The 14,214-nt window shown below is 46.5% G+C and overlaps 1 protein-coding gene across 8 annotated transcripts in view; it reads left to right on the top strand.

Moving 5' to 3' along the window:
* CTBP1 (C-terminal binding protein 1) overlaps window positions 1-14,214 on the top strand; it is a 556,415-nt gene that overhangs the window by 451,606 nt on the left and 90,595 nt on the right. For all 8 annotated transcript variants that reach the window (XM_040335258.1, XM_040335253.1, XM_040335255.1 and 5 more), the window contains one exon: window positions 4,001-4,207. In XM_040335258.1, coding sequence (XP_040191192.1) covers window positions 4,001-4,207 — 207 coding nt within the window. The remainder of the gene's footprint in view (window positions 1-4,000; window positions 4,208-14,214) is intronic.

Raw genomic sequence — 14,214 nt, 5'->3', positions numbered from 1 at the left:
CGGGAACTCGGCACAGTACAGGGATGGTGGGAACCCCTCATGAGCACAGTACAGGGATGGTGGGAACCCCTCATAATGAGCACAGCAGGAGTACAGCCCCGGGGACTCAGCACAGTACAGGGATGGTGGGAACCCCTCATAAGCACAGGGATGGTGGGAACCCCTCATAAGCACAGGGATGGTGGGAACCCCTCATGAGCACAGTACAGGGATGGTGGGAACCTCTCATGAGCACAGTACAGGGATGGTGGGAACCTCTCATAATGAGCACAGAAGGAGTACAGACCCAGGAACTCAGCACAGTACAGGGATGGTGGGAACCCCTCATGAGCACAGTACAGGGATGGTGGGAACCTCTCATGAGCACAGTACAGGGATGGTGGGAACCTCTCATGAGCACAGTACAGGGGATGGTGGGGAACCCCTCATGAGCACAGTACAGGGATGGTGAGAACCCCTCATGAGCACAGCACAGGGATGGTGGGAACCTCTCATAATGAGCACAGAAGGAGTACAGACCCAGGAACTCAGCACAGTACAGGGATGGTGGGAACCCCTCATGAGCACAGTACAGGGATGGTGGGAACCCCTCATGAGCACAGCACAGGGATGGTGGGAACCTCTCATAATGAGCACAGCAGGAGTACAGACCTGGGAACTCAGCACAGTACAGGGATGGTGGGAACCCCTCATGAGCACAGTACAGGGATGGTGGGAACCCCTCATGAGCACAGCACAGGGATGGTGGGAACCCCTCATAATGAGCACAGAAGGAGTACAGACCCAGGAACTCAGCACAGTACAGGGATGGTGGGAACCCCTCATGAGCACAGTACAGGGATGGTGGGAACCCCTCATGAGCACAGCACAGGGATGGTGGGAACCTCTCATAATGAGCACAGAAGGAGTACAGACCCAGGAACTCAGCACAGTACAGGGATGGTGGGAACCCCTCATGAGCACAGAAGGAGTACAGACCCAGGAACTCAGCACAGTACAGGGATGGTGGGAACCCCTCATGAGCACAGAAGGAGTACAGCCCCGGGAACTCAGCCAGCATCTCTTTGAATCAGGGGTGGGGGAAATGGTACAGCATGTGTTAGTAGGCACTTTGGGAGGAGGGAGGACATGTGCTGGGGGAGGGGTGGGGGCAGATTTTCCTAAAACGCCCCCTAGCACATACCCTCTCCCCCCACATAGATCACTGCAGGAATTCATTATATAAGAGCTCCCCCACGCAAGTGTCATCTATAGTCTGTCTGTTTACTTGTACACAGACCTTTAGCACAGTGTATGCCGATGACCCCGCCCCTACCACGCCTCCTCCGATCTGACACCTTCATCTGCATTGCTAGTGAGAGAGGCAGCTGACGGGAAGCAATGTCGGCTGCCATGAAGAGCTGGGCTAAGATCGTGTGGGACAGCAAACACCCCGCACAAACTGCGGGGGGGTTTGTGCCCACATTAGCCCGCCCCTCCTAAGCAAGTGACAGCAAGTGCACCACCCCCCTGAAGCAGGACATACATAGAGCGGTGGGCGGGGCTTTAACCATCTCTCCGCCTACGCCCGCCCACCCGCTCGCTCGAGATTTCTTTCAATTGCGGTGGAAGTACCGCGATGTTTCTGAGGAATAGCAGGGCTGGGGATGACGCTGCGAGGTCTCTGCCGCCGCGGCGGGAGAAATAAACGAAAAAGAATAGCACAGTGAGTATTTAGAAATAAAAAAAAAAACATGCCAAATATATTTAAGGGCGCAGTATTACATCATATGATACAAACTTAAAAAATAGGGTGGAACTCCGCTTTAATAAATGAAACCATCATTTAAAAACTGCATTTTGCATTTACTCTGGTTATCTTTGTATAATAAAATTAGTTTGTTGTGAGTCATTTAAGTGTGACCAATATGCCAAAAAAAAAGAAAATCAGAAAGGGGGGCAAATACTTTTTTACAGATGTATACAATTATAATGTGTGAATATAATATATATTCACACTATATTATCAAAAGTATTGGGACACATGTCTTTACACGCACATGAACTTTAATGGCATCCTAATCCGTAGGGCTCAATATTGAGTTGGCTCACCCTTTGCAGTGTGGATGAGAAGGCCTGGGTCATAGTCTCCGCTCCAATTCATCCTAAACATGTTCTATTGGGTTGAAGTCAGGGCTCTGTGCAGACCAGTCAAGTTCCTCCACCCCAAACTCGCTCATCCATGTCGTTGTGGACCTTGCTTTGTCAAATCATTTGGTGGAGGGGAGATTATGGTGTGGGGTTGTTTTTCAGGAGTTGGGCTTGGTCCCTTAGTTCCAGTGATGGGAACTCTTAAGGGATCAGCATACCAAGACATTTTGGACAATTTCATGCTCCCAACTTTGTGGGAACAGTTTGTGGATGGCCCCTTCTTGTTCCTACAAGGCTGCACACCAGTACACAAAGCAAGGTCCATCAAGACCTGGATGAGCGAGTTTGGTGTGGAGAAACTTGACTGGCCTTCAGAGTCCTGACCTCAAACCTTTGGCATGAATTGGAGTGTATATGTGTGGGTATGTGTATGTATATGTATATGTATGTATATATATATATATGTATATGTATATATGTATATATATATATATATATATATATATATATATATATATATATGTATATATGTATATATATATATATATATATATATATAGTGTGTGTGTGTATGTGATATATATATATATATATATATATATGTGTGTGTGTGTGTGTGTGTGTGTGTGTATGTATGTATGTATGTATGTATGTATGTATGTATGTATGTATGTATGTATGTATGTATGTATGTATGTATGTATGTATGTATGTATATATATATATATATATATATATATATATATATATATATATATATATATATATATATATATATATATATATATATATATATATATATATATATATATATATATATATATATATAATCGCCTGGGTGGATGCACATCGATCCGATGGTACATCTGCCCCATGCCTTCTCTCTGTAGTGAGAACTGAACGATTAAACACCACTCATCGCTCAGTTCTCCTCTTCCTCTCTGAGAGCCGTGACTGGTCACCGGCTCTCTGCTCTCCTGTGAGTGCTTGGCTGTGGAGGGGAAGGGAGGCTCACTGGTTCAGGCAGATCACTCAACCATCTGGTCGGGATCTTTCCCAGCATGGACTGGCTGAGTGACGTCACCCAACAGCAGGCTTTAGCCCGCCATCACCTGACAGCTTGCAGCTATGCTTTTTCCTTCTGGAAAAGACAGCGCTATATTAAGATACCTCTCAACTCAGAACGAACTGCACTTCTGTGATCCATAGGAGAAGCTTCTCCTTTAAATTTACAGCCACTTTAATGGGGATCATACTTTGGTAGATGCAGCATTGATGCAGTGCTGCATCTATCCCCCCGACAGCTCGAAGTCTGAGAACCGAGCGATTTAAACCCTGCCGATCACACAGTTCTCAAAGCTCCCTGAGCGGAGAGCTGGTGACTGTTCCCCCACCCCACCCCCTCCGGAGGGCTTGTCTGTGGAGGGGGCGGGAATCGTCCAACTCAGGCTCTCAGCGGTGCCACTGAGAGGCTGAACCCAGTGCCGGTCCAGGCATGTGGGCGGGTCCCAACTATATGGTTGTGATCTTTCCCGAGCCTGGAGCGGCTCTGAGTTCAGCCCACTGTCTGCTGAAAACGGGTCACAGGAGTGCATACAGAACTTCACTCCTGTGATCTACAGGAGAAGCATAGCCAAATGAGCTTTGCCTGTTCTCCTTTTAAGTGAATTCAAAGATAATGGGGAGTTCCATTCTTGTTCAGGTTGTATTTTTCTGAAATGCCTATGAGTTGTGATATGTTGTCAAATGTGATGTGTGAGCTCCTGGATGTAGTTCATCTAATCCATCTGCCAGAAAAAAAGTGAATCCAAGGCAGAGATGACAGGTTGAACTTGATGGACATGTGTCTTTCCTGTGCTTTTTCTTCCAGGAATTGCCGTATGTAATGTGCCAGCAGCTTCCGTAGAAGAGACAGCCGACTCCACAATGTGCCACATACTCAATTTGTACAGGAGAACCACATGGCTGCACCAAGCATTACGGGAAGGCACGAGAGTCCAGAGCGTGGAACAGATAAGGGAGGTGGCATCTGGGGCAGCCCGAATCCGAGGGGAGACTTTAGGCATCATAGGACTGGGTGAGTTTTTGTTCTGTACATGAAATCTAAAACTGTATCATGTGGCATCTGAAGTTCTTCATTCTGATGGTCGATTGTCGCGCTCATTGGTACCACAGATGCAAATGGAACATTTGAAATGTCACACCAACCATTTTTAAGTTATAGGTGAACCTTGCTGGCCAAATCGCCCACTTTGCTCTATTTCTCTTTCACTCCAGCGGTGAGTTGTAGTTCTGACCCCACCATGGAAGCTTAAGCCCAGGGCTCAAGTCCTGCGGGAACGCGTGGGAACGGAGTTCCTGCACTTTTTTCACAGCAGGAACGCAGTTCCCTTTGCAGGACTAGAGCAGCCGAGCCAATCCTTCACTAAGCGGCGATGCCCAGCTCGAGTCACTGTCAGGGGCAGGCGAACCTTAGTAATCCTTTATGTTACTGGCCGCTTCCTGTATATGGATTCATCGGGTAGTGTGCGGGTATTCCGTCACTTCCTCGATGCCGCAATGTCTCCTGGGAGCTTTTGTCATTGTTCCCAGGAGATATTGCGGAGGTCTGCCGCAAGTTATCGCGCAATTTAGAAAGAACTTGCTTAAAGTTCCCGCGATAACTCGCGGCAGACCTCCGCAATATCTCCTGGGAACAATGACAAAAGCTCCCAGGAGACATTGCGGCAAGAGGAAGTGACAGAATACCCGCACACTACCCGATGAATCCATATACAGGAAGCGGCCAGTAACATAAAGGATTAAAAGGGAAAAGTGGATCGAAAAAAAACAAACAAACAAACAAACATGCGGTTTAGTAATTATGCATATGAGCGTATAATTTTTTTTTTTTTGGTGGGGGAGTGGATCTTGGGTGGGAGTTCCCACACTTTTTTTCCCAGGACTTGACCCCTGCTTAAGCCCATAGATGGATTGGGATTTGGCTGGTTAAGCTGGAACCGACCTAGATCTTCTATGGGCAGGCTGGTTCTATCAGTATTTTTCTGTATGGTCACTGCTGGCGGATATAGCCATCAGCCTTGATCATTCTATTCTGACTGCTGGGAAACCTCCCACTGTCAGGCAACAGTAGCGCAGTGGGAGGGATTCCCCAATCAACACCGTCTGTGTTGATGCATAATCTACGTCCAACCTTACTCTTCCCGCTGTAGTCTAAATATGCCACTTTAGCAAATATGGAATAGCCTGAAGTTGACATGCATCAAACTTTGATTATTTCTTCACTTTAGTTTCATTTTTAATGCAAATTTTCCATACACTGTATTATAGTGGTTGTAAATATTGCACATGAAATATGGACAAAGTACTGTATATCCCTCTATAGTGTGTTTGTGTCTCTATCCAGGGCATGAAGTTCCATCTCTGTCCGCTGCTTCGTTCCCCTGCTATACCAAATATGTCACTTCTGATGAGTTTTCCTTACTGATGTAACTTCAGCTCTCCGCCCCCTGTTTTTCAGAGCTGTGTACCTATGTAAACTATGCACTTTGGATGGATGTAATTGTAAAAGAAATACGGCTGTAGATAAACGGGTGCAACTTGTATAGAAGAGTTTGTTTCATCTGTGTATCACCTGAGGCCAGTCACTTTACTTCACTCAGATCAAGTGTTTGTTAAAGGTTCAGTTGCATGTATTTACAGCCTCCTTTCCAAAGTCTTTTTTGGAGATTTTTTGAACAAACCACATGCACATCGCTGCTTGTGGTCGTCCTACAATCCCTGCCATAGCTGCCAATCCCATTGTCCAAATGAACTTATGTTTTATCAGATCTTAGAGTAACTCCACTTTTGTTGAGGGGAAAAACCATTTTTTTTTTTACTATTCATGGCAGCGATCTGCGATTTTTGTCAAAACTGCGATATTGCGGCGGACAGATCGGACACCTTTAACACTATTTTGGGACCATTCACATTTATACAGCGATCAGTGCTATAAAAATTCACTGATTACTGTATAAATGTGACTGTCAGGGAAGGGGTTAACACTAGGGGGCGATCAAGGCGTTAATGTGTTCCCTAGGGAGTGATTCTTACTGTGGGGGGGAGGGGACTCACAAGGGGAGGAGACCGATCGGTGTCCCTTTGTACAAGAGACACACCATCGGTCTCCTCTCCTGACAGGACGTGGATCTCTGTGTTTACACAGAGATTGACGTCCCTGGCTCTGTGACAAGCAATCGCGGGTGCCCAGCGGATATTGCGGCTGCTGGGTATGGGCACGGGTCCCCAGTGATGTGGCGAGAGCACACGCTCCACACTGCGGGAATCCCAGGACGTTGTATGGGTTCCTGCAAAGCAGAGACCTGAATCCATGTCCTTCCTCCTGACAGAACCGTGATCTGCCTTGTTTACATAGGCAGACTGCCATTCTGCCTGTGTACCAAATGATTGGTGGATGCCGGTGGACATAGAGTCCGCGGTACCTGCCCATCGGCTCTTGCTGTATTCGCATATTCGTGCCCACTACCTGGAAGCGCAGGGTCGTGTGTGTGTATATGTGTGTGTGTATATGTGTGTGTGTATATATATGTGTGTATGTATGTATGTATGTATGTATATATGTAATATATATGTATGTATGTGTATATATATATATAATATACATACGCGATCCTGCGCACAGGAGCCGCCCTGTAGCAGTAAAACTGCTATAGGGATAAGAAAAAGTAAAAAAAAAAGTAAAACCTCAGGGCTCACTCTGTTGAAGATGGTAATTATGATTCTGCACTGCTTGAGCGGGGAGACTCCAAAACACTTCAAACAGAAAAAAGAAGGGCGCAAATGCCTAGTGTATTACCCAAGACACCTTTTCCATTTACTCTTCAGTCACCTGAATTTGGGGAGCTGCTTATTTAGTTTTATTCACTATTTTTGTTTACTGGTTTCACCTTTGGTCATTCCAGCCGTGGCGCATAGATTTTTCCATACCCATTACCCAAGACACCTTGGGTTGGAAAATGAATGCATTTCGGGAGGCAAAGGCTGGGTGAAAGGGATGTGTCCATTTCCAACCGCAGAGACGTGTCATCCTCGATACTGGAGTTGTATGACATGCGCTTTATCCTTTTGTCTGAGTATGCTTTTAGCGTTTTTAATAACATTTTCAAGTGTCTTGGGTAACGCAGTATGGGTTTGCGCCCTTATTTTTTTTGGTTTATAGTGCTAAGGGATATCACTAATTGGTTAAGCTGCGTGTATATGTGTGTGTGTATATGTGTATGTATGTATGTGTATATATATGTATGTGTATGTGTGTGTGTGTATATATGTATATATATATATATATATATATATATATATATATATATATATATATATATATATATATATATATATATATATATATATATATATATATATATATATATAATATTGTGTGTGTGTATATATATATATATATATATATATATATATATATATATATATATATATATATATATACACACATACACAAGATCACTTTTTAAGTAATTCTATACCTGTGAGTTGGGAAGACATCTATGGGTCCAACTACTCTTGAGCTGGTGGTCAACCGATTGACCGATGACCAGTTATGTTCGCCTGTGTTTCTTCCCAGGATAAATGGCTCTGGCCTGCTCTCCCATTTCCCTCTCTTGCCTGTATAAGAATAAATATACCGATTGACTGAGCAATGGGTTTGTGTTCCTCTGCACACTGTGGGCATCAGACGCTATAAGGTAGTCTGACCAGGCCTGCATGTCCAACCAACATTTTGTCTATTTACACCAATATCTTTCTTTGCGTCTCTCCTGATTGACCGGTGTTGATCGTGTGGGTTGTTTGTCTTAATAGCAATTTTTGTTTTTGCGTTCTTGGTTGGCCTCCCTACACATCTTTCTTTCTCATCTAATCCCATTTTTTCCATCTAGAACTGGTTTTTCAGTCTTTGAGGTGTGATAATCCTCTGACAAACATTAGCTTGGGGGCAAGGTATGTGTGGCATCATTATGGGCCTAGTAACCATCCAGCATGCAAGACACGTTGATTTTAAAACGCCCTTATACTTGTTAAATGTGTGTCTTCTAGTGTGTTTAAAAAGCAAAGGCTTTTTTTTTTTTTTTTTGTGCAATCAGCACAGCTTCACCTCATTCATGAACCTAAACTACACCCTGTTCCAAATTATTATGCTAATGATATTTTTCTCATTTACCTAAATAATTGATGTAAACAGTCAGCATAAGAGCCGGTTCACACAGGGGCGATATGGGATCCGACTTGAAGTTGCCCCAAGTCTCCCGACTTGTCAGATTTCATTGAAGTGAATGGGAGCCAGGGGCGGACTGACCATTGAGTCACTCAGGCATTGCCCAAGGGCCCCATGCCACTAGGGGGGCCCCATCACGGTTGCCAGGCTCAGTAAAACCAGGGACAGTATGTAAAAATCTATGTTTTGTTTTTACATCTGTCCCTGATATGTCCGAAACCGACATGCTTTTGATGTGAAAATCCTGAGATTTTAGCTGCCCCGCCTCTGCACTGCCTCCTGGCGTGGTGGCCATCTGTAAGCCCAGGGGCCCCATAATCTTCTATTGCCCGGGGCCCTATGAGTTGTCAGTCCACCCCTGATGGGAGCCGTCTTAATGTACACTACTGAAGTCACTCCGACTTCAGAAAAGGTTCCTGTACTACTTCTATCCGACTTCTAGGCGACTTGTACCCATTGATTTCAGTGGAAGTCGCCTCCAAGTCGGATCCCCGTTCATAGTGAGGCAACTTTACAGGAAGTCGCCCCTGTGTGAACCGGCTCTAAGGCAAACCCCCCCTTCCCACAGAGCTGGTATTTGGTATGAATCATGAGGGCGAACGCCAAATTTTAAATAAAAAAATGAAATGGGTTCCCCCTCCAAGAGCATACCAGGCCCTACACCGAAAAAATTACATGGGGGGGGGGTCCCCCCAAAATCCATACCAGACCCTTACCTGAGCACACAGCCGGTCAGAAAAGGGGGTGGGGACGAGTGAGCCCTCCCCCCCGTCCTGAACCGTACCAGTCCGCATGCCCTCAACATGGGGGTAGGAAAAAAGTGTCGGGGGGGGAAAAAAACACACCACACAGGTTTTAAAAGTCATTTATTAGGCAGCTCCGGAGGTCTTCTTCCGACTTCTCCGCTCTCTGGTTCTTTCTGCCTTCTGTCGGGCTCCTCTGCTATCTTCTTCCAGCTATTTTACTAGTGGTGGCCCGGTCTTCTACCTTCTTCTGACTTCTGGGGTCTTCTTCTGACTTTGGGGATCTTCTTCTGACTTCTCCACTCTCTTCTCCTGCTCTCCGGTCTTTCTGCCGGGCTCCTCCGTTATCTTCTTCCAGCTCTTTTTACTAGTGGTGGCCTGGTCTTCTACCTTTTTCTGACTTCGGGGGTCTTCTGACTTTGGGGATCTTCTTCTGACTTCTCTGCTCTCTTCTCCTGCTCTCTGGTCTTTCTGCCTTCTGCTGGGCTCCTCCGCTATCTTCTTCCAGCTCTTTTTACTAGTGGCGGCCCGGTTTTCTGCATCGGGCGGCAGCTATAATCTTGCCTGAATGGTCAGTCCACACCTGAACTCCACATACTTTGCAGAGGTCATCTTTACACCATCAGGGACCCTAAAGGGGCCGACCAGCTCTATTCCCATGATTCCAGCCCAAAACATGACTCCACCATCGCCTTGCTGAAGTTGCAGCCTTGTTGAAACAGGGTGGCCGTCCACCCAACCATCCACTACTCCATCCAGGGTTGCACGGCACTCATCGGTGAACAGGACTGTTTGAAAATTAGTCTTCATGTATTTTTCTGCCCAATGCAGTCATTTCTGCTTGTGAGCATTGAATGGAAGGTTTATGCACAGTTGCAAGACTCTGGAGGACTCTACACCTTGATGTCTGTGGAACTCCAGAGGCACCAGCAGCTTCAAATATCTGTTTGCTGCTATGTAATGGCGTTTTAGCAGCAGCTCTCTTGATCCAATGCATTTATTTGGCAGAAATCTTCCTCAATGTGCCTTTATTTGCACGAGACTCGTCTGTGCTCTGAATCAGCCCCAAGTCTCTTAATAATGCGATGATCACACTTTTTTCGTGAAATATCTAATGTTTTCATACCTCGTCCAAGGCATTGAACTATTTCACTATTTTCGGCAGCAGAGAGATCCCTTTTCTTCCCCATATTGCTTTTAAATGGCACTGTGCTTAAAGTGGAGTTCCACCTTTTAACCACTTCAATACAGGGCATTTTCACCCCCTTCCTGCCCAGACCAATTTTTAGTTTTCAGCGCTGTCGCACTTTGAATGAAAATTGCGCTGTCGTGCGACGTGGCTCCCAAACAAAATCGTCTCTGCTACAGGCCTCCCTGTAGCAGTAAAAGTGATGTAGGGCGGTCTGCAACTGGTTAATCTAAAATGGTCAAAATCTGCCATATTGAACAATTCTTCCCATCTGTGGGCAACAGTAACAAGATTAATGGTTCTGTGTATGCTTGCTTGAGCAGATCAGAATGGTTCTCTGACAAATCCTCCTACAACATCATGACAGATTGTATTGTATTGAGGTTGTGTTATTTTAATACCTTTTTTTTGGTTTGCTGTTGAAGCCCATATTGTGGTCCTCTGATGTCTGTTTTGGTAAACGTCTAGTTAGTGGTCTAGCTAGACATGAAAGACTTTTGCCGCTGTAGGCTGGCAATGTTTAAATCCCTTGTTCTGTTTAATTTATTGTGCCAAAATTTCCATTACGGCTTGGACAGTAATGAAAGCCAAATCAGAACCCAACCTGACGGGCTTTGGCAACTGCCATCTTTTCTGCACGTTCTGTAATTTCCATTGGCTCAACGTACCGTGACAAAGTTCCATAAATTGCTGGATCAAACCTAAAACATAAGATTAAAAGTTAATTGCACATCAACATTTTTTTGTTGGTTTAGAACGCAGTGCTAAAGAACAGAAGGCTTGTATACCTACAATTTTGTAGCATCTTTTTCTTGAAGGAAAAACCACACTTATTAAAATATATTAAATAAAATCGACATCTTATGTAATCTCTAAATTACCTTTGTGGTTACACCTGCAGATAGTAATGATTTTCTTCACTGCCAAAAGATTGTCCTTTTTTTTTTTTTTTTTTTTTTTTCATGCATTCATGGCAGCCAAAGTGTTTTGAAGCATGTGTTTTCTGAAGCACTTTAACGTGGTTCTAATAGCAAAAGAAAAGTGTAGCTACTGACTTTTAAAAATCAGACACTCGCCTGTCCCACGATGCAGCGATGCGGGCAAACGAAGCCCCGCTCCTCTCCCCCTCCTCTCTGCGGTGCCGGCATTGTAACTGTGGGCTCCCGGCTGTGGTTTCACAGCCGGGCACGCACTGCGCATGCGCAAGCCGTGTTGCGTACTGTGAATGGCCGGTAAATCTTCTGGGACCTGTGGCCCAGAAGATTGCAGGGAGGGGGGGGGGAGAGGGTATCCACTCCCCTTTAAAAAACATGACATGCCATACCGAACATCGCGAATTCCGCGGGTCAGAAACTTTCTCTACCCCAGCAAATCACTAAGGAGTTCGGAGCCTTTTACAGCTCTCTGTACAACCTTAACGTCCCGACCCCCACACACAAAGCCATATCGGCATACCTGCTTTTCTCTGCCCTCATTACCGTCGGAAGTGCGGGAACTCCTAGAGGAACCTATCACGCTGACCGAGCTCCAATTGGCCCTGAACAGTGCGAAGCCAGGCAAGGCCCTGGGACCAGATGGTTTTATCGCCACTTATTACAAGGCCCTATTTCCATCCCTAGGACAACGTTTAGTGGACCTACTTAACGGCCGGGGAAGAGTGTTTCACAAATACACGCTACGAGCACAAATTTTGGTGATTTAAAAGGAGGGTAAAGACCCAGCCCTATGCGGGAGTTACCGCCCTATCTCCCTCCTGAACACCGACCTTACATTTTTTACTAAGGTTATAGCCACCAGACTCCAACAACACTTGCTACACCTCATCCACCTGGATCAGGTAGGATTTGTCCCGGCCAGAGACAATACTACCAAAGTCCTGAACCTGCTACATATAGCGGTAAACAGTAAAACACTGTGCCTGTTCCTCGGGATGGACGCCGAAAAAGCGTTCGACCGAGTGAATTGGGCGTTCATGTTCGAGACGCTTAAGTACATCCACTGGATAGAGGCGGCCTACTCTGGGCCCACGGCCAGAGTCGGAGCTAACGGGGTGCTCTCGGAGGCTTTCCCAATCACCAACGGCACCAGACAGGGCTGCCCCCTATCGCCCCTCCTGTTTGCACTCTGCCTGGAGCCCTTCCTAGGCCACGTCCATCAGAACTCAGACATCACAGGCGTCGGAGTGAACGGAAGGCAATATAAAATATCCGCCTACGCCGACGACCCGATGTTCACCCTTACAAACCCCTCGACCTCCCTGCCAAACCTTTTACACAAATTCAACTCCTACGACCAGCTCTCTAACCTTAAGATCAATTTTGCTAAGTCAGAAACGATGGGCATGGGGATCCCACCCCACCAGCTTACAAGGCTTAGAGGAGACTTTCGATTAAAATGGTCGGACACGGCTTTGAGGTACCTGCATACCCATGTCCCTCTCCAGAGTGTTTAAGCTAAACCCCCCCCCTCCTGAAAACAATTCAACAACTGTTAGACCAGTGGAGTAGTGGACTGCATTCTTGGCTGGGCCGCTTCAACATTTTGAAAATGGCAGTGCTACCCAAACTTTTATACCTCATGCAGGCCCTCCCGGTCCATATTCCCAGGGACTATTTCAAGCAAATTCACTCTATATTTTTACCCGTTTCCTATGGGCAGGGATGCATCCACGCCTGAATAGGATGATGCTCTCTCCCCCCAAATTACACGGGGTGCTAGCACTACCTGACGTACGTTTATACTACCGAGCATGCCACCTCAGCAGACTTCTCGACTGGATCAGACATAGGGACACCAAACTGTGGACTCAGCTGGAACAGGACCAGAGTGAAATTCCCCTCTCGGGAGCCCCCTGGTGCTATACTGCACTGACACCTAAAACCAAACAGCATCCGCTAATAGGCAACACAGCCAGGGAGTGCTCGCGTCTCCTGTCGAGATCCTCCCTCTCGACTTGTAATTCCCCTTTGAGACCCGTGATAGGTCACCCCCAATTTAGACCAGGCCTGCATGACGAGAAAACATTTCAGGAACTACGCAGTGCAGGGTTTCACCAGGCATCCCACTTCAGTACTCTGGGTAGATGGAGGACGTGCACTGAGCTTGCGGATCCTGATGGCCAGTTCAGACTTGACTTCATGAGCGCTCTTCAGCTCAGTCACTTTATCAAGACCACCCCCCCCCGACTCTTTACAACAACCTTTCACGACTTTAGAGGAACTCTGCACGGGGACTGGGGCGATCGCACAAACACCTTCTTTAACATATGCTATGTTGATATTGCCACTGGGGGACCATCAAATCCCTTCCATTGTGAAATGGGAGAGAGACCTGACTTCCCACTTTTCCTCGAAGGAGAGGGAACGTATAATCTTATTTACCCACAAGTCTTCTAGGTGCTCCAAATACCAGGAGACCAATTATAAAATCCTCACGCGCTGGTACAGGACCCCCGCCCTTTTACACAAGCTCTTCCCTTCATCTTCGGACCGCTGTTGGCGGTGCCAGCGCGAGAGGGGCACCCTCTTACACATATTTTGGTCATGCCCCCGGGTTAGGGGGTTCTGGGAGGGCGTCCGTCGGATTACCCAACAGTTCACGGATCGGACGATCCCAGAGGACTCATCGTTTTTTCTCCTGCACGCGAATGACTTACCGACACGAGTCTATAAAAAGTCACTCATCCGTCACCTCCTGGACGCGGCCTGCATACCACTCAATTGGAAATCTCCACACACACCGACCATAGCCTCTTGGCTCCAGAAGGTTGATGAAATCGGCTGACTGGAGGGCCCGATTCTCACTGGCCAGAAACGAGTCCTACTCGGCGACCTGGCAGCTCTGGAATGTGTTCAGATACTCGACAG

The sequence above is a fragment of the Rana temporaria genome, chromosome 1, assembly GCF_905171775.1.
Source record: "Rana temporaria chromosome 1, aRanTem1.1, whole genome shotgun sequence".
NCBI lineage: Eukaryota > Metazoa > Chordata > Amphibia > Anura > Ranidae > Rana > Rana temporaria.
The sequence above is the reverse complement of the archived record's forward strand: the minus strand, read 5'-3'. Positions and strand labels throughout refer to the sequence as shown.